At 41.3% G+C, this 27,725-nt stretch overlaps 1 protein-coding gene across 3 annotated transcripts; it reads right to left on the bottom strand.

Moving 5' to 3' along the window:
* Positions 1–418: 418 nt before the first annotated feature.
* On the bottom strand, positions 419–27,523 carry NAPEPLD (N-acyl phosphatidylethanolamine phospholipase D). Of its 3 annotated transcripts, XM_086474273.1 has the most exons (7): positions 27,324–27,523; positions 27,065–27,199; positions 14,859–14,865; positions 10,427–10,729; positions 3,733–4,379; positions 2,551–2,665; positions 419–1,571 (listed from the first exon to the last, which is right to left on the bottom strand). In XM_086474273.1, exons 1-7 carry the CDS (start codon positions 27,521–27,523, stop codon positions 1,446–1,448), a joined length of 1,533 nt encoding a protein of 510 aa, XP_086330399.1. In that variant the 3' UTR covers positions 419–1,445. The 3 variants fall into 3 exon arrangements, with proteins under 3 accessions (XP_086330399.1, XP_086330414.1, XP_086330406.1); XM_086474288.1 differs by lacking the exons at positions 14,859–14,865; positions 27,065–27,199 and adding an exon at positions 17,080–17,085 and having other exon boundaries at positions 10,427–10,739; positions 27,336–27,523; XM_086474280.1 differs by lacking the exons at positions 14,859–14,865; positions 27,065–27,199 and having other exon boundaries at positions 10,427–10,739.
* Between the last annotated feature and the right edge of the window lie 202 nt (positions 27,524–27,725).

The following is a 27,725-nucleotide window of genomic DNA, read 5'->3' as shown; positions in this document are numbered from 1 at the left end:
TCAAATACGAATCCCACCAAAGGAACAGAAGCTGCTTTTTCTTGATGTAAGTGTAAACCTCTGTTCCAGAACCTTTCCTCGGCGTGAACGTGGAATAAGTGGTCTTTGCCTCCTTGTGTTGTTCTTTGTTGGTGGTAAGACCTGTAAGACTTCCAGGACTTCTAGGATTTTTAAAAGATAACTGTCAACAGTTGAAAAGATTACTTCCATTTGCTTCTAGCATGAAATCTCATTAACTGCTTTCAGTCAGTTGCCAGAAATTTACGTCTTTAAATTGCAGGGAAGTAATGTGTCTTTTTATTTATCTTCATGGAATATGAACACAAGATGTAATGCACAGCAAGAGCCAAAAAAAAAAAATACACATCTCCCATAGACGAAAACAAATCATGAACAAAAAAAATGATTCGTCAGTGAATTATGAAGGAGAATAACAACTCTCTTTATTGGCAACAATAGGCTTTAATTCTGTAAATTAGCATGGCAATTTGATACAGACATATTTAGCCAAGTTTTACAATACTGAACAATGTTGTAATCTCTCATTCAACTTTAAAATTATAGGGAAGCTATAAGAAAAAGTACCACAGCCCTTGCTTAAGACTTTTTACTTAAAAAAAAAAAAAAAAAAGTACTTAGTAATAGGCTGAGTCAATGCAAAAACAAGCGCATTAAGGGATTCTTCCATTTCATGTACTGCATTTGACAAGAAAGTTATTTTCGACACGTTCAGGCCTAACTTAAAAACATTGACAAAACAACCAAAGTGTGCAGATACTCTGGCCAGCAGTAAGTTTTACACATCAATGATGCAATGTTAAATTCTCTCTCTCTTTAAAAGGCACATTTCTTTAGATCATTGTAAAATTCAGCTTTTGTGGTTCATCAATATAGGAGAATGTAGAAGCACTCAGTAAAATAATTATTTTACTGTGCTTGTGCTTTAACAACACAGCTGTAGTGGAAGACTCCAGCCCACAAACCATACAGCGAAGGTACAGGGCATACCCTGAAGATTAATGATTAACAAGTGGGAGATGACATGCTAACAATGACTATTTCAAGTCAGCCATTAATTCTCCGAGTATGTCCTGTGCTGAGGTTATTGCTGCTGCTGCAGGTAAGATGAGGTTTTTTTTTTAAAAACCCAGTAATTTATCAGTGGTATACATACAAGTTGAAACCAAGTTAATCCCAGACAATACTTTACAGATTAACCAGGTTTTAGATCACCTCTCAAAATTTATAAACAATGTAACTCATAAAATTCATCATGAAATTGGTAAGTAAGTTAGTTTTAGTTCTGAAACTGACAAACCTGGCATCTAAAAATCCAATTCACTCCAAAAAAAAAAATCTACTTTGTAAGTACATCATATTAATATTTGTGACATTGATTGCTAGTTCAAATCAAATAGGGCTTACAAGGAACTGCTACTGTTTTGTTATTCAAACCCATCATTTGTACTCAAGTCCCGTGATTCTCCATGGTTTAAGACAAAGAAGTCTTCTTTTTTCAAGCCGTATCTTTCAAGAGCTTCGTTCAGTTTAACTGGAGGATCCAAGTAATACTAGAAAAATAAGAATAATATGAGGGAAAAGATAACTGTTGCAGCATTTGGGGAAAAAAGAACGTCACTGCTCTAAAGAAGAAATGGTTTACGTTTTAAACATTACCAAAACAGGGGGAGGATATTTGTCAAATTAAAATGTTTGGTGTAATTTTCAGTTTTTAAACTCTAAGAATGCTGATTTACAGCTGTAGAGCGACTAGCAAGGCACAACGCATCATCCAAAATGCTGTCGTCTTCAATGTATTGAACTCAGTCCCTCAGAGGCAGAAATACGGCGGTAGGAGGAACTGTTAGCGGGTCAGCAGGTGGCGCTTTCTCTCGTTTAGTAAAACAGAGTTGTCAGCTTTACTGTTTAAAAACTAGTGCCATTTCAACGAGGTCCCCCTGAAGTTACTTCATTGCATTTGTTACATCTCAGAAAAGGCATTGTCAGGGAGATTACCTGGGTAACCTTCTTATTGCAGCTGGGAACGTGGAGAGGGGATAAAAAGTAATTTTTAAAAAAAATAGCAACTCAGAATAACTCAGTTTTTCATGTTCTTCCTGGTATTTGAATCAACTATTAAAAATACTATTCAATTTATTCACTAGACAGACGTGACAAATAAATACTTTACGGACCTACAGGCATGCAACTCTCACTGTCTCCAAGTGACGCACTCCTGAGTTTACTTTTTTTACGCATACCTGTCCCCACCTCTCATGTTCCTCAGCTTTCAGATATCAAAAGTCCTCCACGTTTGTTTCAATAACTCTGTACTTTCAAGTTAATCTTAACCACAGAAATATTTTATGTAATTGGTTATAAAAAGCTAGGCGTTTTTTTGAACTACCAGACAGAGACAACTTCTCACTCCTACAAAGTTTATATTTTAAGCGCACGTTTACAGATCCGTAGGCTAAACTACATGAGCAAGGCTTCATTAATGACCGTGTACTCAGGAAATCTGAACTCATGTATAGTGTTGAAATTTACCTCATTTGCTAAAGCAAAGGTCCCCCAGTGAATTGCTACAGACTTCTTTGCTTGAACATCAATATGGATTCTCACTGCTTCTTCAGGATCCACATGCTGGTATTTCATAAACCACCTACCAAAAAAGTACATTTTTTTGTGTCACTGAATTCCATGTGAGATTTCTTCTTTACTTGCATTTGCTAAGTTGCAAAGAATCTAAAAAAAAAAAAAAAGTACACTCATCTAATCAAAAAAATTCTGTATGTTGTTCAGATGCACAAGCTCCATAACACTCAAAATCAACACACTGGAATATACCAATGTACATGAACTGCTGGTTTGTGGGTATTTCACTCCCTTTTTCAAATGCATTTTTTCTTACCTATATTTTTAATAGTATAAGGACATACTACTGGTGCCTTGAGGCATTAAGGCCATAGATTTAAATCCATTCCTGAAAATTTCATGCTCGCAGTGCACACCAAAATGTGTGTGCTTCAGAAGATAGCTTAAGGGAACAGTGGTAAAGCAGAAGAGAGAACCTGGCAATTCCTGAAAGATACCACATTTTTACTACGTTATTCAGATTCTTATCTTCCTTTCCCAGCCTATACATGCTTTGCTTCCAGCATTATGTGAGCATTATCATCTAAAAGTCTAGATACCCTGTCATAAGTAGGCTGCAGATCTTTCACACTCTATAGAGGAGTCATCTTTATCTCCAGATAAGTTGCAAAAACAGCATAAAGACTGAAGCAAGAGAAAAATGCAGCAAATTGCACGCATCTAAATGGGCTGGATTAAGTGATGCCATTTCAGAAAAAGAGCCATGAAGTAATTCCAGATTTTTTACTCAACATTTTTCATGGAAGAAAGTCATCTGATTCATCCTTGCTATGCTTAAGAGTGAAGAAAAAACTCTCCAAGAGCATCACACATAGACAGACTAGCATCCTAGACATGGCAGCTCCATCTTCCAATTGCCTGCCTTTTTTTTTTCCTGTCATTCAGCAATGTCCTTTTGCCCCAGCAACTTCCTTCTTTTGCCTCTATATTCTACTTACAATATAACTTATTTTAACTATAACTAATAATATAACTGAATGAAGTATACCTACAGTTGTCACTTCTGGGTGTATTTTTTTTGTCATCAGTATATGACTTCATTTATGTACTTTGATCAAACTTTGATTTTCATACCTTGGCTCATAAGCTCCAATGGGGATGGCTGCAAGATCAAAAGGTCCAAACCTTTTACCTATCTGTTCAAAGGCAACACAGTATCCAGTATCTCCTGAAAAGAAAAACCTATTCCAAGGTCCCAAGACAGACCAGCTGCCCCAAAGAACCTTGTTATCATCTGTCGCAGTCCTTTTGCACCAATGTTGAGAAGGGGTGAAGACAAAAGTGACCACGTCATGACCAGGGACGCAGTTCTCTTCCCACCAATCCAGTTCAATCACATTCTCACAACCGCATCTCTGCATCCAGTCCAAGAGCCCCAGAGGCACAAACCAGCGCAGCTCACTCCCAAAGCGTTCATTTAAACTCGTTACAGTGCCATAGTCCAAATGATCGTAATGGGTGTGGCTGATCACGACTGCATCTATTTTGGGGAGCTCCTCTACTGTGCATGGAGGTCCTCGGAAGCGCTTGGGACCCATCAGCTGAGTAGGGGAAGCTCGCTGGCTGAAGATTGGGTCAGTAAGAAATATAAGTTCATCCATTTCCACCATAACTGAGGCATGTCCCAACCACGTGACCCGCATACCAGTTCCTGTCTTTCCAGCAAGTTCCGGCTTTTGCACAAAGTAAGGTTTTAACACTGGCAGCTCTTTATCGAGTTCCTAGCAAAAAAGAACACAATAGCCGTGAGATTTCAGAATGCACTTGGCCATGGAACAAAAACAGCGTGCAAGGCACAAGTCATTACAATCAAGATTTGCATTTTGTTTGTATTTTCAGGCAACCAGAGAACTGCAACACAGAACAGATGCCTTTTTAATGACCTTTTTCCCAGCTACTTCCTCCTTTTTGTAACATTTTCACTTCTCTGTGGAGAGAGAAGAGAGCTTGAGAGTATCCCATCAGGCCAGGAGACCTACTAATAAAGAAAGTCAGTCTGAAAGCATTGCAGTGAAAGCACTGCAGAGTTCTGGGAAAGACTCTGCAATCGGATGGCTTTCCTGACCTGGAAAAGACTACATATACACACTGTTACTGTAACAAATGCTCAAGTTTAGTGTGTGCAACTAAACGATGCATCCCCCTAAGTCCTAGCACAAGTCACAAACTCAGAGATGGAAGAAAATGCCATGTTCCAAACAGCACTCCACAGCAGCTCTGTTCTATCAGCCTTTAGCAGACTCTCTCTCTATTATGTATAGAAGCAGCACACGGAGGTTAACCTCACTTGGCTAATGTTAGCTTTTACAATTCTGTCTTGCCATCCTGCCAATAATTCAATGAACGTTTGTAAAACACAAACAAACCAAGATCTCATTTTAAAGATGGACCTTAAGGCACTTAGCTATGCTACTCTTGATGTTTTATTGAAACCCTCAAGGTAATCAAAGTTTAATTATTACTGAATAAATCACTATACTGATGTCCCTGTATATTCAGGATGCAGTCCCATGAACAACTTCAAATCAACCTAAGTCCATGCTCCTGTCTAACAAAGTTATGGAAACCTTCCCCCACCTCCCCTCTTGTTCCCGCATGAATACTTATGCAGTCCCCACTCAAGTCTCACAGGTCAGAGAATTGATCCGGCTCAACATTAATCCAGACAAGGAAAATAAGACAGCTTTCAGCTCGACTGGCTTCCAAATCTGACTCTGTGTGTAGCCTCAAGAGTGCTGCAGTTGGCACAAAGGAGGCCATGGCTGTAAATTATCTACTGAAAGTCATCATCCAGCCACCACCCATTCTCTCATTTTGAACCAGAGTTCTTCACTGCAGTTTGGCTGAGATGCTTATGCAGAAGCTTTATTTGTAATAAATAAGAGTGTTCCCGTTAAAAAAACCAACAGTCTTCTCAGAGCTCCTGACCATCTCCAGCTCGGCCACAGCATGGCTAAGGCTCTGCTCCCAAAAAGTTCTAGTCTGAACTCCTTGCACCACTTGAGAAGAATTCTCCTCTGTTAAGCAGCTTCTACAGACTCCTGACACTCTTCTCTCCCTGGTAATCGCAGATGTCCCAGCTCTTCTGGTTCCTAGTCAAGTTCTCCTTGTCATGGTTGCTGCTCTCACTCTCTCAGTCTAGGATAGTAGATTAGCACTATTAGCGAGCTTATATAGAGCTGACCTCCTGCTCCCTTAAAAGTCCAGCTGATGCTGTGACAGTTTAGGAGTCTAGGACTTCCCTTGCTAAAACATTCCTGACAGGAAAGTTACTTTCTCCACAATATTTTATTGATTTGGAAAGCATATGCTGGGAAAAAAAAAACCCACACACACCTCCACCCCCCTGCAAGTCTCTGTAAGTAATAAAATATTCATGAAATTGCTTTTTCTGAGAGCTAATGGACAAGACATGTCTACTGAAAAAGTTTCACGACTGTCTCCAGGAATGAGAAATAGGTAACATTCCATGAAGCTGAACACAAGGTTAGTACAGTGCAATCACTTAATTCATACAGGAATAAACTAAGTACGAGTATTAGACTGAGACAAACTGCTGCTTCTCCAAGAAAGAAGCATCGCTTTCTTATCGCTATTTCACTCTAAGTACACAGGAGTGACACTGGCAACAGAAACCTGAACCGCAGAGTGTTATATTGTGACACTTCAATGGAAAAAAAAAAAAGTGGAAGATCCATAAAACTAATATAATACTCAAAAATGGAAATTAGGACAACCCACCAAATCAAGTCAACAAATCAGATTATATCAAAGAAAACAAATTCTGATATGGAATTTAATAATTAATTGTCAGAATGCAACTTAGGTAAGTACATTTTTTATAGAAAATGTTCTTTTTTAAGTAGCTGGTTTTAGAGGCAGACTACAAATTATTCCAAGAATTCTAAATTAATCCACTTTATTTCTGCTAACATTTGACATGAACTAGGTTTTAAAATTAGCATCCTGCAATATGAATGAACGATACTAAATGGATGGAGAACTGGCCAATTGGCAGATGTGAACAAGGAGTTCTTCACTGAGACTCAAACATATTGTACTAGTTTTGGCCGGGATAGTTAATTTTCTTCCTAGTAGCTCCTATGGGGCTGTTTTGATTTGTGCTGAAAACAGCCTTGACAGACTGATGTTTTAGCTATTGCTGAACAGTGCTCACACAGCACCCAAGCCAGCAGAGCTGGGGGCGCGTGAGAAGCCAGGAGGGGACCCAGCTGGTCCAACTGACCCCAGCTCACCAGAGAGATATTCCATACCGTATCACACTGTGCTTAGCAGTAAAAGCTGGGGGAAGAAGAAGGAAGGGAGGATGTTTGGAGCTATGGCATCTGCCTTCCCAAGTAACCACTACATGAGATGGAGCCCTGCTCCCCTGGAGATGGCTGAACTCCTGCCTGCCGATGGGAAAGAGCGAATGAATTTCTTACTTTGCTCTTCTTGTGCGTGCAGCTTTTGCTTTACCTATTAAACTGTCTTTATCTCAATCCATGAATTTTCTCAGTTTTGCCCTTCCAATTCTCTCCCTCATTCCCCTGCGGGGGGAATAAGCGAGAGGCTGTGTGGAGCTTAGCTGCCTATCGGGGTAAAACCAGAACACGTCTCCACTATTAAAGGCTTTACAAGGATGTCACTAGGATTGACACTATTAAGTATTTCAAACAGTGTTTTAAGGGTAGAACTAATCGCTATAAAAAGCATTTCTAAAGGACACACAGATAGGAAGACTGGTAAATAAAAGAGTAACATAGTTTGAACAACTGGTATCCTGACCTATTTAAATGAAATTCTGTGAACAAAAGCTCAAGGCAAACCAAGAGCACAAAGGCAGTGTAACTTGGAAAGCACGGACTCCATGTGGGATCTATGGGTTTGTGATACACAGGCCTTTGATCCAAATCAATGATTCCTAAGAGGATAAGATCTGAAATCAGGCATTTTATTGAGCAATCACAGTAAATCACACAGGGAAACAGCTAAAGAAATTACTTCTCAGTGCATGGGTTTTGCGTTTGGGGTTGTTTATGGGTTTTCTTGGTTGTTTTGGTTTTGTTTTGAGGTTTTTTTTTCATATTTTACAAAAGTATGCTAAAATCCCCAGAATTACTTTTTAAAGCAATAAGGACTCACTACTCAACATATAAGATTTCAAACTGAAACACCAGTTCCACTGGCAGTATACTTCACATGAAATTCTTAAAACTCACACAACAGGACAGAACAACACAATGAATGAAATACACAACCTTACAGATCTTTTATCCTGCTATAGTACACTTTGTTCTCTGTCAGACTAACCAGAAACATATTAATACTACAAGAAGTGTAACACATCTTTGAAATATGGCATTAATGTCAAATCAGCTACCAACAGAAGCAAAACGTGCCTAATACTGTCTTATCTTCACCGCTGGAGTAATACAAAAATTCCTCCCGCTGTGCCCCTTCTCCCCTCCCCCCTTCCATGTTGTTCTTTCCTTCCTAATGCAAAGCAAGAGGAAACACATGATGGGCTTTGGTAAGACTAGCTAATTAGCTTAGGATTTTTGGCGCTTAGTGCATACTGGAATACCACTGGATTTTACAGAAATGAGGACAATCTACATTGTTGATCCAACAACTAATAATTAAAGATACGCCAACACTACTGAAAAAAGTTATTAATAAAGCCTGTAATGAAAATACAATAAGTCTACGTGTTCTGGATAATGATACAGGCTTGTTGTGAAGGCATGATTATAATACATACAGCTTTTACACAGTGAAGTATATATCCTGGACAATATGCTTTTTTTACATATGCAAAGCACTTGGTACAGATAAAGTGAACCTGCCCAGCATGGCAGGGTATCACTAGGCACACTCAGTGTGGAAACTGAAGTAGGCGTCTGCTCAAAGGACATGCTATCTAGCAGAGCTAAATAAAGTATGGAGCCTTTAGTTTGAATTTTAAACAAGCTCAGAAGTGCTTTACAGGTTGATTTAGGTGTGGAACAAACATTGCTGGAACAAGCATCGAAATGGCTGAGGACTTTTCATTGATCCCTGTCTAGGTTTTTCTATTTCTGATCTACTTCACCGAGCTCCTGAATAATTGCAAGCACTTAATTAAAAAATTTCATATACAAAGCAATAAAATTAGTCCAAAATGAATCCCAGCTGGGCCAGAAAGATTTATAACTGGTACAGTGTTCATTTCTTTGTAATCATCCTTTATTGCAGGGATGATCTGTAAATTAAAGGGGAGCACTGCAGTTCTTCACTGCCATCAGAGCGCTGTATATTCTGCACTCTGTAGCACACCTTAGCACTGCCTTCCAGGTACTTCAGTCACTAACCAGGTTTCTGACTGGTGCTGGCAAGATACACAGCCTATCGTGCACATACAGAGTAGGGCAGCAGTCAAAGGCAAGTGAAAACACCGAGGTGTGAATTTTACACAAGTGTGGCCAAAGTACCGTAACACAGCACACTGCCTAGAAAGCTGTACGCACTGAGGCACAACCGCTGCTACTTCTACAAGGTGCAGATGGCGTCTGAAAGCAGAACGCTAAATTTAAAAGACAGTTGTTGGAAGGGATCCCAAGACTGACATCGGTTTGCTGTGCTTCTTTCTGAAGTTTAATTACTATTATTACAGAACAATTCCAGCCAAGATTATTTCTCCCTTAAACATGTTCCGTGTCACATATCCTTAAAGAAATCCCCAAACCTCTGACCATCACGTGGCAGTAAGTAACACAGCTTTCCTGTCCATAAAGCTGACCAAATTCCTTCATTCACGGTAATTCATGTAAGATAAAAATGAAAAGTGTCAGCTTTTTGCTAAATACTGTGAGCTTTACAGTTTATACATGCCTTCTTGGATGCTTAAAAGCATTAACACCACCTATTTGTTCAAAAATGCTTTCCCTGGTTGTGCACCCTTCAGCACAGCTTCTCTGAAGTGCAGTCAACACATTAGAAAATACACTGAGAAGTAATCCCAACTGTCAAAACTGCAGCCATCGTAACACTTCCTGTGGCCACAAAGATAACACGTGACTTTCCAATATCCATTACTCTTCATGGCAAAGAAGCTTCTCTCAGAGGTTGCTTCTCCCACCTCCTTTATCTGACAGAAGCAATAAACCAAGAACAAATAACGGTGTTTCCCAGTAAACTCGCACTAGAACCTTCAGCATTTCAGTACAAATACTTGCACACATTAGTTTTAACATGTGTAATTTTTTCTCCTGGTATACTGAAACAGAACAGCATAGATTTGCAAACACTTTCATAAGTAAATGACAACAACTATTTATTACGTTTTTATGAAAAAGATGGAACATATGTAGTAAATAGCAATCTAGAGAAAAAAAAAAAGGCAAAACTTAAAATGAGATATGCCACAGCTATTTCATGCAACACAAATGATGTTAGTAGTATGCTTCATAAGGCAAGACTATTAAAAAGGAAAGAGTGTAACCGTAGTTTATGACTGAGCTGCGGGGCATTTTTGTTGGTTTTGTAAATATAAACTGAGCTGTATAAATCAAAGAGTGTGGAACTAACAGAAAGGAGGAAAAAAATTAAAGAGGCAGAAAGTATTAACCCACCTTTTGAAAAGAATAAAGCAATAATAAAATCAGAAAAACGGACTTGGAAAAGTCTCCAAAAGACGCCTAGTAAGTATTTAAACTGTCCTATTTTACTGATTAGAGCAGAGGTAAAATCAGCGTAAACCAAGAACAGAAAACATGCAAGTATTTACCTGCTTTGAGCATGGCACATTGCTGTTATTTTTCTCCATGAGGGACCATTTCAAAATATTTGGCAAGGTTGGTGATTTCCATGTTGGCCACGGGTTAACAAATTTCCCATCTTTGCCTCTCTTTGATTTAGTTACATCCTCTTCCAATCTGTAGTCCAGCCTGAAGCTTTTCCTGGAGGTCCTGGAAGAATCGCTGCCCCTGGAACCTCGACCCGAATTCTGACGTTTCCTCACCGCTTCTTTAGGGTACTGGCTACATGCAGTCAAAGGCTGCTCTTCATCCATTTTCTTATCCATACCTTTCTGAGAAGAACTAAAATTTAAAATTTTTAATTAATAAATTTTTCCCGGATTAACATCAACATTCGTGAGATTGAATGTTCTCACACACATTAGAAACAAGCCCGCCCTTCTCATTTTATGATCTACTGTATTTTTTCCTGAATAAAATATGCTTTAAAAACAGTTGCTATTACACAAAAGATTTCAAAAACATGCTGTGGCAAGCAGATGTGAGATCTCTTTGTAGTTCAGGCAGAATTTTACTCCCTGGTATGCACAGCTTCAGATACTAGAACTATTATCTACCAACTGCAAGAGTGAGGGGGAAGGGTTCCTTACTATTCATCCAAAATGTAAATGAAGTTCCTCCTGAAACTTATGACATTTAGCGCCAGATGTAATACAATCCTGCAAACCCATCCAAGAGGCACTGAAACTATACAGTACCTTAGGATTTACCTATACAGGGACTTTGTTTTGTAGTAAGAGTGGCAGCCTCATGTAGCATCAATAACATACTACTTCTACAGCAACACTCATGTACATGCAGAAAAGTGAGAACACAAAAGACATGTGGTCCTATTTCCTATTTTGTCCAAAAGGAAGGAAAAGCTTATTGCAGTAACAGTAAAAGTAACTGTTTCAAATACAATTTTGATACACCTTTAACTGAACTGAGTAGCGAAAGGCTACAGAAAACTGGAAGATCTCAAATAAACCATAGCTGCAATGTCTGTTCTTAATTCCATTGTGAAATATAAAAAAGTGAGAAAGTAACTGAGAAAAGCTTATTTCTATAAAGTCACAATTCTGACACATTTGTTAGAAAACTGTGAACTCAGTAGTCAGTCTCTTATTCCAAACTGCACTTAAGCGTTACAGAGTTTGGAGTCCTGTTGTTCTCATCATATCCACAGCAGAAAACACAAATATCTCTATTTTATTTTAAAAGTTGCTGAAGCAGTTCAGTTGTAGCTAAATGCTTCAGTTTCTATATTTATTTTCAGCAATTCAGTTGAAAGTAAATACTCTGTTCTGACAGTTTTCTTTTAAAAACAGGTCAGTATTTTAAAGAGTACACAGCTTTCCAGTACTTACAAACCCTACCTGATAAAAACTAGAAGGTGACAAGTAATGGTCAGACAGCATAATATACATCTTAGGTGCAGGAATAAGTTTTAATAAAAAATAGTGACATTTGTCCTGTGGAAAACTCTCCACCACATGTTTTAGCCTATCTACTATTTCATTAGCTCAGATACTCAAATTTTAGCTGTGTACTCACATGAGAAGTACTGGGCTGATGTACCAAAGCCAGTCCACTCAACATTTTCAGAGAACAGAACTAAAGCCCACAGTTTTCTTAGAAATTGCGTAACTCACTGTGCCACTCACAAGTTCATAATTACCGGGAAAAATATTGTCAGTGCAACATTACAGATAAGTTTTTATACAAATAAGAAGCGTTATCAAATTGAACCCAAGTGCATTTACTGGTTGTCTACGTTTAGGCTGCACCCAGGGCTAAACTGTAACAGTTGGTCTATCACCCAGTGGACCCTCAACGGCCAGGGAGGCGAATCTGGAAAAAGGAGAGAAGACCCATAGGTAAAAGTACAACAGATTTAATGAAAACATCACCAGTACAAACAGAAAAATACTTAGCCAAATGAATATGCTGTTGTCAGGATCTACTGCAGAGTAGTCCTCAGCAAAAGCCAGAGGATGAGCAGGAGGAACCCCAGCAGGAATCCCACAGGAGCTCCCTCCCCTCAGTAAACCTCCTCCCTTTATAATGACCAGGCATTATGGGATGGGTTACCCCTGTAGCTAACTCAGGTCAGCTGCCCTGGCTGGCTTGAAACTGCTAATGGCTGACCTATGATTGTAACCCAGCCAAACCAGGACAGCATTCCACCCCTTAGCCCATACTATTTATGTCATGTCCACATCACTAATATTCTTTCCATTTTTCAATACATATATACACGTATATATACACAGTTACTAGTCTTCTGTTCATAGGTTATTTGTCAAAAAGCTTCACTGAATTTGTCTGGTCCAATGGATTCCATCTATCACAGCAGTCTCTCAGGGCAGGAAAAGATGGTACAAACTTCATCATGTTCATGCCCACAGGCTGTCAGTCCATCTCAAGGAAGTTGTTGGACAACACTCAACTAGGCTAGCTCCAGTCATCACCATTCTGTTATCCTGAAAGACAGCTGTTGGGTTCAAGGAAGTGTGATATAATCAATCTGCCAGGCCTCTCCGAATTCATGCTTCGACCATCATCCTTCATAGCACAAATGTTTTAACCGTTTAGCTTACTTGATTGTGGCACATGTTTCACAGTCGTGGATAACCTGTGCGATAGCTTCCACAGTTAAATCCACCCCTTGGTCACGAGCCCACTTCTACGTCGCATCTCCTCCTTGGTGATCTGAGGTGTCATGGCCACCAGGCTAGAAACAGTTCGCCCTTATGTTCCCAGTCTAGATCTGTTTGGAACACTTCTGCAGCCTGATCCTCTCCCTGGTTCTTCAGTTGCCCAGCTTTTAGGTACATGCGTATCTACATGGCACACCTTTATGACTAGTTTCTCCAGCCGGGCAGCAATATCTTGCCACAATGCAGCAGCCCAGATTGGTTTACCTTCGCACTGCCAGTTATTCTGCTTCCACTGTTTCAACCATCCCCACAAGGCATTAGCTACCACCCATGAGTCAGTATGGAGGTAGAGTACTGGCCACTTTTCTCGTTCAGCAATGTCCAAGGCCAGCTGGACAGCTTTTACCTCAGCAAACTGACTCAATTCACCTTCTCCTCAGTTGCTTCTGCGACTCATCATGTGGGACTCCACACAGGAGTCTTCCACTTCTGACAATTTCCTGCAAGGCAGCACGATCCATCAGAAAACAGGGCATATTGTTTTTCATCCTCTGATAGCTGATTATATGGTAGGGCTTTGGCAGCGCATGTCACCGCTTCTTCTGGTGGCCTGATAAAGTCTTTGCCTTCTGGCCAGTCAGTGATCACTTCTAAGATTCCACAACAATTGGGATTTCCTATGCGGGCCCGCCATGTGAGTAAGGGAATCCATTTACTCCAGGTAGCATTGGTGGCATGATGAATGGAACCTTACTCTTGAACATCCAGCTCAGCATCGGCAGTCATGGCGCCAGGAGGAGCTGTGCTTCAGTCCCAATCACTTCTGGAGCAGCTCTAACTCCTTCATACGCTGCCAATATTTCTTTTTCAGCTGGAATATAGATGGCTCTAAGCCTTTGCAGCCTCGACTGCAGCATCCTAGGGGTCAATCTCAAGTCTCCCCTGGTGCTTTCTGCCACAAGCTCCAGGTATGACCATTATCCCCAGCTGCAGTATAGAGTATATTTTTAATGTCCTGTCCTGTTCGGACTGGACCAAGGGATACAGCCTGCACAATTTCTTGTTCTGCTCAAAGGCCTGTTGTTGTTCAGGGCCCCAATCAAAGCTTCTTCTCTTCAGAGTCACTTCATACAGAGGTTTCACAATCTGACTGTAACCAGAATATGCCTTTGCCAGAAACCCACAATGCCTGGGAACACTTGTGTCTCCTTTTTGTTCTTTGGTGGAGACATGGCTGTTATTTTGTTGATCACATCCATCAGGATCCGGAGATGCCCATCTTGCCATTTGAATCCCAAAAACTGGATCTCCTGTGCAGGTCCCTTGACCTTGCCTCTTTTAATGGTGCAACCAGCTTCTAAAAGAATATGAATTATTTTCTCCCCTTTCTCAAAAAACTTCTTCTGCTGTGTTACCTTATACAATGACGTCATCGATGTATTGCAGATGCGCAGGAGCTCCACCCTTTTCCAGTGCAGACTGTAACAGTCCATGGCAAATTGTGGGACTGTCTCCACCTCTGGGGCAATCGATTCCAAGTATACCGGACACCCCTCCACATGAAAGCAAACTGCAGCCTGCACTCCATCACCAATGGAATAGAGAAAATTGCATTGGCAATACCAACAGTGGTGTACCACTTGGCTGCCTTCGACTCCAGTTCACACTGAGTGTTCTAAAACGTCTAGCACGGCAGCACTCAGCAGTTGCATTACTTCATTCAGGCCATGATAGTCCCCTGTCAGTCTCCACTCGTCACTGGATTTCTGCAATGGCCATATAGGACTGTTAAAGGTCATGCCTTGCTGATCACACCTTGGTTCTCCAATTGACGGATGAGCTCATGGATGGGGATCAGGGAGTCTCTATTAGTATGGTGTTGTCGCCGGCAAACTGTTGTAGTGGTGATGGGCACTTTTTGTTCCTCGACCCTCAGCAGCCCCACAACAGAAGGGTCATCTGATAAACCGGGCAAGGCAGATAGTGGTTTAATTTCCTGTCTCCACCATCGCTACACCAAACACCCATCTGTACCCTTCTGGGTCCTTGAAGTACCCTCTCTTGAGATAATCTACTCCCAAAATACATGGGGCATCTGGGCTAGTCACAATAGGATGCATCTTCCAGTCACGTCCAGTCAGACTAGTATCTGCTTCTACTGTTGTCAATTCCTGTGAACCTCCAGTTACTCCAGAGATATAAATGGAGTCTGTTCCTTGGTAATTCGATGGTATCAAGGTGCATTGTGCCCCAGTATCAACTAATGCCTCATATTTCTGTGGTTCTGATGTGCCAGGCCATCGAACCCACACAGTTCAATAGACATGGTTGTCCCTGTCCTCCCCCTGGCTGGAGGCAGGGCCTCTCTACTTCTGAGCAGAGTGTCCATCATCAGCATTTGTACGTGAGCAGCTTGCATGGATCACCCTCTCATCACCATTACTTGTATGTCTCAAATTAGGATCTGAGGCCCACCCATGTCATCTGGGGGTCTGCTCTCTGGAAACTGGCACAGCACTCCTCCTGACAGGGCCCCTTTTTCTGGTATTTTTACCTTTTAACTCATTGACTCATGCCTGTAGTACTGCAGCAGGTTTTCCATCACACCTTCTCATGTCTTCTCCATGGTTCCACAAGAACAACCACACGGTGCCTCATGAGGTTTGTTGCTTCTCCTCAGGCCTCACGGGAAGATTCCTTCTCCTGACAGCCGAAACAGGCGTTGGTTCGGATAGAGCGTGGACTTTATCCTCTAGGCGGGACAATCTTTCCAACACTTTACCAAGCAATTCTGTGGATTTCTCCAATGTCTGTTCAACAGTAGAGATACCAGCACGTGGGGAGGCAGTGAGGTTATCGGCATACTGTTGCAACCTGTCATCCGTTTCACCCACAGTTGGTGCCTCGTCATGTCTCCATTGCTAAATAATGCCAGTGTGTTGGCACATGAAGGTGGCACGCTCAGGACCCCCTTGCGCCACGTGGGTCCAGTAAGCTTAAGTTCATATGGGTCTACCGGTGACTGTGGGTCATACAGGTCAGAAAGGATGATCACCCACACAGCTATTTCTCTCAAGTAACTCATGCCCTTCTCAATGGTCGTCCACTTGCTTAGTCAGTACACAACATCATCTCTAAAGGGATACCTGTTGTGTACACTGAACAGGTGTCGCCTCCAGAGAGAGAGGATCTGCCACTCTTCCAAGGCCTCTGTCAATACCAGTTTCCTTTGCCATTAGTCCCAGCTGTTTAGCCTCTCTACCATTCAAGTCTACACCATTAGCGCCATTATCACAGCATCAGAGCAGCCAGGTAACAAGCGGCTCTCCGTCATGCCGACCATAATCCTCGCAGCTATCTCTCGTCTCACCCAAAGTTAGGGATCGTGTTGTCATCTGTTCAAGATGTTCCTGCAGGACCTGCTATATTGTTATACTTAGTTTTTTCTACCGGGGCAATTGGCACTGATCGAATACCTAGGTCTGCTGCATCACCTGTCACTGCGGGCTGAGTAGTTGCACTGCACCCTCCTTTATACCAGTACTTTTCTCTAAGGAGAAGGATATTAAAAAGAACTGATAATATGAATACGGTATCAGAAATATCCCACGGGTATTGCCACTTATTCTTGCCCATTACAAGTTCATGGAGATGAGAAACTGGTGTAATTACAAAATAATTTATAATGCCATAATCGACTGCCGGAGTACTCAGCAGAGCAGCACTTTTACCCGTATGCCCAGAAGTGACCAGCGTCAAAAAGCCAATAACAAGCATTGGTAAAGCCATGCAAAGCTGCACAAGCAACTCCAGGATCAAGAAGTCCACCAAGTGCAAACACCAACATAGTGACTGATTCCATCAAAATCTGCTGAAATTTCAGCTCTTGTAAGGGTTTACAACTCTTCTGGGTAAGCTATTCAAGTTGTTTCCCAAACAAACTCTGGGCACCAAACAGACTGTCTATGTTTAGGCTGTACCCAGGGCTAAACTGTAACAGTTGGTCTATCACCCAATGGACCCTCAACGGCCAGGGAGGCGAATCCGGAAAAAAGAGAGAAGACCCATAGGTAAAAGTACAACAGATTTAATGAAAACATCACCAGTACAAACAGAAAAATACTTAGCCAAATGAACATGCTGTTGTCAGGATCTACTGCAGAGCAGTCCTCAGCAAAAGCCAGAGGAGAAGCAGGAGGAACCCCAGCAAGAATCCCACAGAAGCTCCCTCTCTTCAGTAAACCTCCTCCCTTTATAATGACCATGACATTATAGGATGGGTTACCCCTGTAGCTAACTTAGGTCAGCTGCCCTGGCTGGCTTGAAACTGCTTATGGCTGGCCTATGACTCTATCCCAGCCAAACCAGGACACTGGTGATGCTCCAACTTTAATGCAGAGGCAGTGCCTGCTACTTCAGCAGCAACCTATTACTACACAGAAAGTACAGTGTCAGTTGCAAAGATATGGTAATTGATAAATATTGTGAAATTTTCTTAACAAAATAACCATTATTTTGCCATACAGTAGAGATAAAATATTAACACATCAAAATTCACTTCTGATAAAGAGGCATGAACAATGTTCAGAAAATATTGCTGACACTTTTTTGATAAATAGTACCCTTGGTCATAATCCTATTTTAATGTCATTGCTTTGTACTCTAGTTTCCCTGTAGTTTTACTGAAACCACTCCATTTATGTATTTTCTACTTAGCAACAAGATACCACATCTGCATCATAATTTTAATTTAACTGCTGATACTCCTACATTTTTTTCCTCTGTTCCTCTAAACATTTACTGGAACCAGCCTTCAATGGAACAGCCACCCAGCTTGCTCTATACCATTCTAAACAGACAAATGGTAATAAAAAGAATCAGTGCCACAAAAAGGCAAATATCCAAAAAATTGTAAGGGATATTTTAACTTAACTTTAACTTAAGAGGTGGGGTTTTTTTTTGCATTTCCTCAAAGAACATTTTCAATGCCAAGTCAGCTTACTAATTTAGCAAAGCACACAGACACAGCATAAAACATCTACTCTTCTAGAAAGCATCATGAAAACAAATCATAAAAGTTTAATCAGATAGGTACTTAATTCCAGGAAATTCTAGTAACATCTCAGATCTGATTTTTAAATATATATAACTACCGTAATTATTGTTCCTTCAAGACATTTTATATTAAAGACCAGAGTGCCTAAGGTTTTATTTTTAAGCTTCTGTTTATCTATTCATTCATCTCTAAAATAGGTGAATTCTACTTTTGCTGAAATTTTCATATAAACCTTTGATCTTATTCTGAAAGTATAAACGTCTAGGGGAAGTAGGGATCGACTATGCTGATTAAACAAAGACAATGCCAAAGCATTTAAGGCACTGCAGGTATCTGTCTGCCAACATATTTTCCACATGATGCACATACATTACTTTCATTAGTATTCCATAAGCAACTGAGGGGATAAAAGACCTCAGTGTTCACAGAATACTTTAAACCCTTTTACATGCATAAGAAAGGGACACATTTACAAACAATTAACTGACAAAGTATTCCTGATGAACTGCAGGTTCCTTTGAAGTATCAATCTTGCCAGTTCATTTCTGTTTCATTTAAACTGGTAAAATACATCCTAGAATATTCATGGAATACAGTAAAAGAAATCTAATTTTTCTTATTTAAAAAAAAAAAAAAAAAGTAGGTGACCATTTCTTGAAAGCCAGCAATTATTAGCTTAAAATAAAACTCAACCAGTTATTACTCCAAGGAGATTCTTACCCTTTTGCAAAAGAAAGCCTCTACACACAAGGTTTGGCAGGTATATTTTAAGTATTAGAAAATACCCGATCAGAAATAAGCTGATTTTTCATCCAGCTTTCCTGAATTCTTCCTCCCCAAAAAGAACAGTTTGGCACCTGAGAAAAAAATTTAAGCACCAGATTGCCAGCCAAACCACGAGCGATAGAGACACCAAAATCAAACTGGAGCAGAGTTGTGTTCACTTGGGAGGGGCAGGGGGAAGGGGTCATGTCCTTGGTGAATATTTGTTATTGTAAGGTTCCACAAGAAATCTTCCATTTTCCACACTTTCAAACAAAGAGGAAAGCTACTATTCTACTTAAAAGCATTATAAACTGCTTTCTTAACAAATGGAACTCATCCTTCAGGATGAGGTGACCTACCCCTAAACAAGGGCAAGTGGATTGCCACTATTTACAAGAGGGGCTCAGGCAAGATGCAACACAACCACCCTCTCTGTGCTCAGAGATGCTTTACTGTTTCAGCTGAATTCAGAAAAGGAAATGGACCAAGACACACAAACTACTGAAGGAGACCATTAGTCATGCCAAATCCACGAGGCCAGAAGGTACAACTAGGCAGAGGGGAAGAACATCACTGTCTGATGAATAGGATGAAGTCTAACATGAATCAAAACACACAGCTCACATAACTGGTTTTCCAGCACCAAGTACTAAGGGGCTCTTAGTAATCCCCCAAGCAAGAAAGAAGTTGTAGATCAGGCGGGACACGGCATGGAAAACCCATGTCTTATGTCCCAGCAAACAGGCTTACACCTGTAAACAGGATATAGCACTCAGGACAACAGGTCTGGGGTAAATTGTTTATTTTAGCATTGCTTATATAACTGAAAACTTGGATACAAATATTCTGGCTTTGAGTATTCTGTTTATTTGGGAAAATAATTAAAAGTTTAACTAAACATTTTAATACCTTCTCTTTCTGTTCCAAAAGAAGGTTGAAAACAGGATACACTAACGTTACAAGAAGCACTGTGACATTAACATTTTTCTTTTTAAATGGTCTTTTAAACACAGCAGAGCTTTGAACCAAATTATTTTAAATTTATTTGAAGAAGAAATGCATCAACATAAAATCTATTGGGCGAGTTTTCACCTTTTCCACCTAGTCTCCTCTAACATCCACTACTCCATAACTGAAATGTAGTTCCCCCTACTAAGCATACAGCCATGCATAGACATGCTACTAACCATGAAGTCTGCCAGAACAGATTTATCCTTTTCTACACAGAAATGTGGTCCTTATTTAACAAATCCCTCAGCCAGAAAGTTTAAGAGTTACTGTGAGGCTATGGTTTACTGGAACCCAACAATAGCCACAAAACTTTACATTTACCTTGCAAACACTCCATAGCTTTCCAAATATCCTTAATTTTCTCTATTTTTGAAGCAACAAGTTCGGTTCATTTCCAATCACTGTCTCTCTGTACAGACTACATCCAGAACTGGGCTGTACTACACATCACCTAAAAGGGACAGCACATGATTCCTAGCAAACTCACACCACAGTTGCCTTACCAAAGCAAGACTGAGCTTTCTGCAAGTCATATACTGCTACATGACTCAGAAGTTTTATTTCAACATACATATTTTTATGACTGCAAAAAGCACACTTTTTCACTTGAAATAAAAAAAAAAAAAAATCAGCTAAAAGGTAAGGCATTTGCAAACACTAGGGAGCACATAAGTAATTTTTCAAAAAAAAAAAAAAAAAAGGACTCCTGCACACAACTATCAAACAACTGCCAGCTAAGTTTTGGCTGTGCTTTTATTTTTCCTTCAGGTCTGAAATTGTCTGCTTTAATTAATTAACAGTTTGAGACTGGAAAATTCTGAATGCATTTAAACTTTTATTGTGCAGTACTTCAGGCTATTCATCATACCACTGTAGACTTATCATAGCAATAACCTGAGCTTTCTGCAAACCGTACGCTGCTAGGCATCTTGGAAGTCTTCTTTCACTACACGTATTTTTTTTTACAACCGCAACAGCAGTTGTGACAGCAATTATTCCAGACGCTCTTGGTCTTAGAATTTCACACAAAGATGACACCTCAAGCTTGCAACTAGCTGATCTACAAATACTTTTATTATTTGAGATTTCCCATTAAAAGTTGCAAGTAAGAACAAGCATTGCAGAAATTTTCATTCAAATTACTTGATATTTTAACAGCGAGCTTGAGATTCTGTGTGATGTCCTATTGCAGTATTTTCTAAATGTCCACAAAGCAAAAAAACCCATGCTAGCACAGCCACCTTGAATTCTTGGATGTACCCATTTCATAGCACAGCTATATGTTCCTAGCCCAGTTCCTCTCTGTTCTCAACAGATCTGTAGGTATTCTGACTCTAGTGATCTTGTGTACTGTTCAAGAAAGATGAGTAACTGAGTTGATAACAGAAACAGCTCTCTCCATAAACAACCTCATAGAATTAGGATGAATTCTTTACTATTCTTAGCTAGTTTGAGGATCAATAGTAAAACAAAGCAAAGTTTTATTTAGCCATAACACAGAAAAAAAAATCAGTTACAAATAAACACATGTGAAGCATCTACCCACGGCTGTCTGTTGTGAGGCACATTCTTACAACAGTTGTATTACTTAAGCAGCCACCACTATGAGCCAATCCATTTCTGCCCTCATTACTCCCCCAGGCTTGTCAAAACAAGTGTTTTTGTCCACATGGTGAATTAGTTCAAGAAACTGATCTAGCTGATAGTCACTTCTTACCTTCCCATCCCCTAGAGAAGCACTTAATTTTCACCTGCATCACTGCGTAACCATGCAAGTGTTTATACCAACAAACTGGCTAGGACAGGGAAGGGTGAGAACAGGAATACACTGTTGTAAACAAAAACTATTTATGCCAGTGCTAGTATAAAAAAGTCAGTCATTAAATACCCTCCATTTTGAATTCAGTCAGCATAGCACAGTTACACACACCACCAAGTTCAGTTCAATGATTCCTCCTACCCTTAACATACTTCAGTTTCAGTCTATTCCCTATCCAAGGTTTCATTCACATTAAGTACTGATGCTTTAACCCTCTGGCTGCCTCCTCCAAGAGTGATGTTTCCTATTATAACTAAGCAAATTCAATAGCTACCCACCACCCAAACAGCAGCCCACTCCCATATTACACATTTCAACCTCTACTTACTTGGCATTCATTAGGGAAACTAAACCAACAGAAAGTTATTCATAGCCATTATGAGTGCCTGTCAGCTACACCCTTATATGCCTCTGGATACAAATGCAAATAGGCTTTTAGAGTCAGGTCCATCAGTAGTACCCGGAGCCAGCTATTTCTTAACCCTGGGTTAAATCTGATCAGCTACAGGCACTGTATCAACTGCATAAAGATGCCTCTTCCTACAACCGGGACAACACATAACTATTTTCCCTTTTCCAGGTGCCCCAGCTGACTGTCCCTATCCAATACAAGCACTTTGTAGTCCCTAAACATGTTTATGAACTGTATTTAATATGACAGAAGCTTTCTCTTACATGCCTATTCTGTTTAGGTTATGATCCCTGATACAACAGCGGTTGTCTGTAAGGGCCACACATATTAACAGAGATGACAGACCCAGCAGCCAATTTCCTTAGCTATATAGGCCTATTTTAATAAGTTATTTCCCTCTCTACCCTCATCTCGTACTGCAGTCTTGAATAAAAGTATCCAAAAGTTGGCATGCAGCCATCACATTTAAAAGAGCAGCCTAGACTATCATTATGATTAAGCACAAGAACAGTGTAATTCTGTGCTATTGCTGAAGCAGTCATCAAAGGAAAGTAGGAGTAAATTTTCCCTACACCAGAACAGAAAGTGCTTTCCTTTGCTCTCCCTAAACAACTAATTTCATATGACTACTTAATGTATAGGGAAGAATGTTGAAAACACAAGAGTTGGAATGAAAGTTTTCTTACCTGCTCTGCAGGACTCTGGCTGACAACATACAGAAGCAAGGTTCATGCATTACAGCTGTGTTATGGTACACAAGACAATCACTGGATCACAAATCAAACGCAGACCATTTTTGAAATCAATGGAAAAACAAGAGAAGATAGTGCATGCACACAGCTTGGCAGGTAAACTCTGGATTCCAACAGTAACGATAATCTCCAAGAATGGCCCTTCACACTTATATAGGATTTCAATAAAGCTCTTCCAAAAAAGCGAACACGAAACTTGTACCAACTCAGCTAACAGGAACTAGACCCCAACTTCAGTGTTCTAGCACCAGCTTCACTCCTTTAAGGATTTATGCAAATGTGTAGTTCATTAGTTTCAGTCTACCGATATGACTACAGAGACAAACCTTTCCAGGATGGGACTTACTGTTAGAAAAGAACACCAAACTTTAAAGTTTAGCATTTACAAATACACTTTAGCCACTCCCATATGTTAACAGCCTATGCATCGTGGCTTTAGTATTTTAAGTTATTAGGTAATGTTGGAACTGTTGGCACAGCTTTTTCTTAACTAAAATGAAGTTTTAAAATATTACAAGTTCGCACTCCATCCTGAGGGCAAAGGTTTCCCATCTAACAGCTTACATCAATTAGATATGACTAAAAATAAGTAGTACTACACGTAAGGCAACAAAGACTCTACTTGAACAAACCGTGGTAGAAATCTGACTTCCTTTGTAGCACATGGCTATAAATGCAAGGTAAGAACTGTTTCCATAAAAGTGCAAAGAAGTGTTAAAACTTTCTTCCATAGGATCCACGTGGCAAAGCAGGATCTGAAGCAGTTCATCTATAATCAACTCTGGCACTTTTATGTCTGCAACTGCACAATTGCTATCTCCACCTCATGTACTAAGCCTTTTAATTTTCTTTTTCCTTTTCTCTCCATGCCAGAAAGGAAGAAACTCCTATGCAAACTTTCTCTAGACTCACCCTGAGAATAATCCTTTAAAACCTTATAAAACCTCAGTTGTCCAGGAAGTACAGCAATGCCCAAGCACTAAACTAGTTTTTATTTTTAAATTAACAGTCATACAATTTTATTTATATACATATTTAAATGCTTGTCTATTTGATTCCCTCTCCAGTTCAAAATCCAAGCACATATGACCCAATGTCATTTCTCTGCAATGTAAGAAATATTTCCCTAAATTCTTTCTAAATCTACCTAGACTTCAACATAAACTCAACTTTTGCCTGTCCCAACATTCCCTCTCTCTCTCTCCCCTTCTGTCTGTGTGTGTAGGTACACACACCCCACAGACATATGGATTTTATTGAACTATTTATAACATTTGACTTCTAATTTATTGAAATCCAAACAAATAATTTCCAGGTCAGTTAAGATAAGGAAATTAGAAGGTTTTTTGTTGCTGAAAAATGTTTTTCTTTAATGTAACTGTTCAAAGACTTTCTTTCATGTGAGTTAAGCTAGAAGGCCATCAGCCTTTCCAAATATAAAAGTTTCAAATCTTCAAAACTTCGTACTGGAAAGCCAGAGAGCATATGTGATACATCACCCTTATGGCTCTTTAACTGAAACACAGCCATTAAAAGCAATTCCAAGCGGTAGAACACCAGACACAGCAAAACACAAATACCCAAGCAAACTGGAAACATCACAACACATTAACTAGCCTTCTACTCTATCCCCACAACTCTAGATTATCATGTCTCTTCATGTACCCTAAATGAAATGCAAAGTGCTTTGGTTGTTAGTCAACAACAAAAGTGCTAATACTAAAAGTGGTTTGGTTTGTTGTTGTTTATTTTTTTTTCCTTATGGAAGAGTCAAGGCACATTTCCAACACACATGTGAGCCATCTACTAATTTTTGAGGCACCATCCTAAATATGTAGGTGTTTTAAGGAGACACAAACACACCTAAATAGACACACATTAACAACTTGCTATTGCAACAATATCATTATCAGAAACAGGTGAACCTCACTGAAACCCTCCCTCAAAACCCAGTCCACAGCACGGGAGATTTCTGCTTCAACAACTGAAACATTATAAGCAATGAAGACTGGACTCTTACCCTTACTCAGCAGACAGTGGCACTACCAGCTCCAGCCATGGCAACAGGTCTTAGACAAGAAAATTCTCTTGATACGCATCTCGATATACATTCCTTACCACTTGACTTTTCACTCACACAACCTCTTATCAAACCCTGCTTTTCACAGTACGGACACAATGAAAACACTCTGCTGCATAGTGTCACTTGGTAATGCCCACGTTTCTTTGCTTAACAGCTTCATAAGGTTTATCTGCTTGGGTGCAGTTATATGTTATTCAAAGCCAAATCATCCCTTCTTTATACGGCTGCTAAATACTAAGTTATTTACTGTTTGCATGTAATATCACGTAACTTCTTTCCTAGATGTTCTAAGAATATTCAAACCAAGAGCAACATCTGGTTTACAGAAAAATCCTTTTTACTCAAAGCTGCATTTAGACAGAAGATGACCAAATGATTTACCATGGTCCTGGCTCTGAGCGTATTAGAAGTAGGATTCTGATTACAGTTCTAGCCAGCATACTGCAAACTACATACTTAGAGCAATTGACTGAAAAAGAAGTGAAGTAAGCTCAGGAAGGGATTCATAGATGTGACAAAAGGAAAAAATAATTTCATAGCAGGTGTTATATAAATGCACTAATTAATATGGCAGCATTTCAATTCTTCTCATTGCAGACAAAGCAATTGCCTTCCCATTTGCAGAAAAGAACTTAAAAGCTATTTCTGAATGGAAAATCTGCAGGTTTGGTTCAAAAGACTGAGAAAATAGATTTCTGCTGAGGTAGTTTCTCAAAGCTACTTAGTTAATACAAGTTAAAAAATAAAAAAGGATTGCTTCCTTTTAAAAAGGCTGCAGATCTCTGCTGATTTCAGCCATGCTGAAGCCAAGGTAACTGCTGTTTACATTTGAAGTTTCACTGTCACCCCTTACTTCCTCCTCTCCTGAACATGTCCTCTCCATCACAGCGAGTGAATCAGACAGGGCTTTCCAACCTCCAAGTATTCAAGATTCCCACTATCTTTTTATAACAGGTATTTCAATTTCAGATCATTTGGGGCATTTCTAAAGCAACCGTTGCAATAATTCTTGCATTAATAAGATAAAAATCTTCTTGTCTTCCTGAAAGTCTTACCTATAAAATGAATCAGGCTTCCTACTTTATTATCTGCTAAAGCTGCTACTATGACTTAAAAGAGACATGACCCTTTTCAAAGGTCTTTTGCCAGAAAAGTGATTTTCCTGTCACTACCTTTAATTTATGTCACTTTAGTCGGTGTAGTTTGGAAAACAAAGAAAAAAATACCAAAGTACAGCTTTCTTTTAAAACTGAAAACTTGCTTCATAATCGCCATTTAGCAAACAGAAGAAATCATAACCATCACTAGAAAAAAAAAAAAATTCTGCAGAAATTTAATATGAACTTAACTGCATGCCGTCAAGACATCCAACAAATACTTTCTCTAAATCCTTACTAGAGATAATTGCCGATCATTGAGAGTATTTGACTGAACTAATTACATTAAATGACTTGGTTAATACCTTCCACTTCGCACTGTACGACGCAAGAAAAATGCTCGGGATAAACATCTGCTCGTGCCTCCTCTTCGAACGAAAACAGTCACTAAACCGTCAATGCCATGAAACGTGGGGTTTTTTTTTTTTTACGGGCGATTATATAACTTGTTTCTTTCCGAGCGCTACTGCAGCACATTTTACCGTCAATTTACGGGAAAGGAAAGCATTGCCGCTCGGAGGGCGGGCGGCGGGGGGTGCAAGACTTTTTCTTCCAGGGTTTCTTCCTTCGCTGTGAAAGGAGCTCCCCGTCCCCCACGTCTCCGGAGCTGGCGCTAGTCGGGACCTGCCGCCAGCACCGCGGCACATTTCGGGGCGACCCGCCCGCTCCCCGGCAGCAGCGGCCCCAGCCCCGCAGCCAGCCCACGCCTCCCCCGGGGCCAGGACCGCGCAGGAGACGGCCGGGCCACTGGCTCCCCTCCGACCAGCAGCCAGGGCTCGGCGGCCCCGGGCACCTCGCCCACCGCCCAACTTTTCCGAGCGGACGCCGCCACCCCCGCTCTGCCCCGCTGCTCCCCGCCTCGGCCCCGCTCGCCGCCGCGGCTCAGCCCGGTCCCTGCCGCCGCACTCACCCGGCGGGACGCCGGTACCGTACGCCTAGCGAGCCCCGCTGCCCCGCTCGGAGCAGGTGCGCAGCGCCGCGCTGCCCCGGCTCCCCTTCCCCCGGCCGCCAGCCGGGCTCTGGAGGCGGCGGGACGGGCAGGTGCCTCTCCGCCGGACGGGCACGGGGCGGGAGCCGCCGCTCGGCTCCGTCCCTCCCAGCCCACAGGAAGCCGCGGGGGCAGCGACCCCCGCCCCCGGAGCGCTGCCTGCTGCCGAAGAGCCGCTCACCTCCCGGGCTGCTGCTGCCCCTGAGGAGTCTCGTCCTCCTCCTCCTCCTCCATGGTGCCGCTCCACCCCCTCCGCGGCGGCCCCGCGGCTCTCCAGCCGGAGCCGTTGAACGGCAGCGGTTTCCCACCTGACCAGCCCGCCGCTAAAGGCAGCGCGGCGAGCTGCAGGCAGCAGCTCCACAGCGCCCTGCTCCGCACCATGGCGCTGCCGCGCTCGGCGGGGCTGCGCGGGCTCGGGGCGGGCTCGGGGCGCCGGCGGGCCGCCCGGCGGCGCGGGACTAAGATGGCGGTGGGGGGGCCGGCGCTCGGGGATGGCGCGGCGGCCGGACGCCCTCGGGCCCGGAACCATGGCGGGGCAGCGCCGGGGGCGCCTGCACGTCGCTGCCGCTGGAGGCCGGACTGC

This window comes from Leptosomus discolor, chromosome 1 (assembly GCF_034619465.1).
Source record: "Leptosomus discolor isolate bLepDis1 chromosome 1, bLepDis1.hap2, whole genome shotgun sequence".
NCBI classification, from domain to species: domain Eukaryota; kingdom Metazoa; phylum Chordata; class Aves; order Leptosomiformes; family Leptosomidae; genus Leptosomus; species Leptosomus discolor.
The sequence above is the reverse complement of the archived record's forward strand: the minus strand, read 5'-3'. Positions and strand labels throughout refer to the sequence as shown.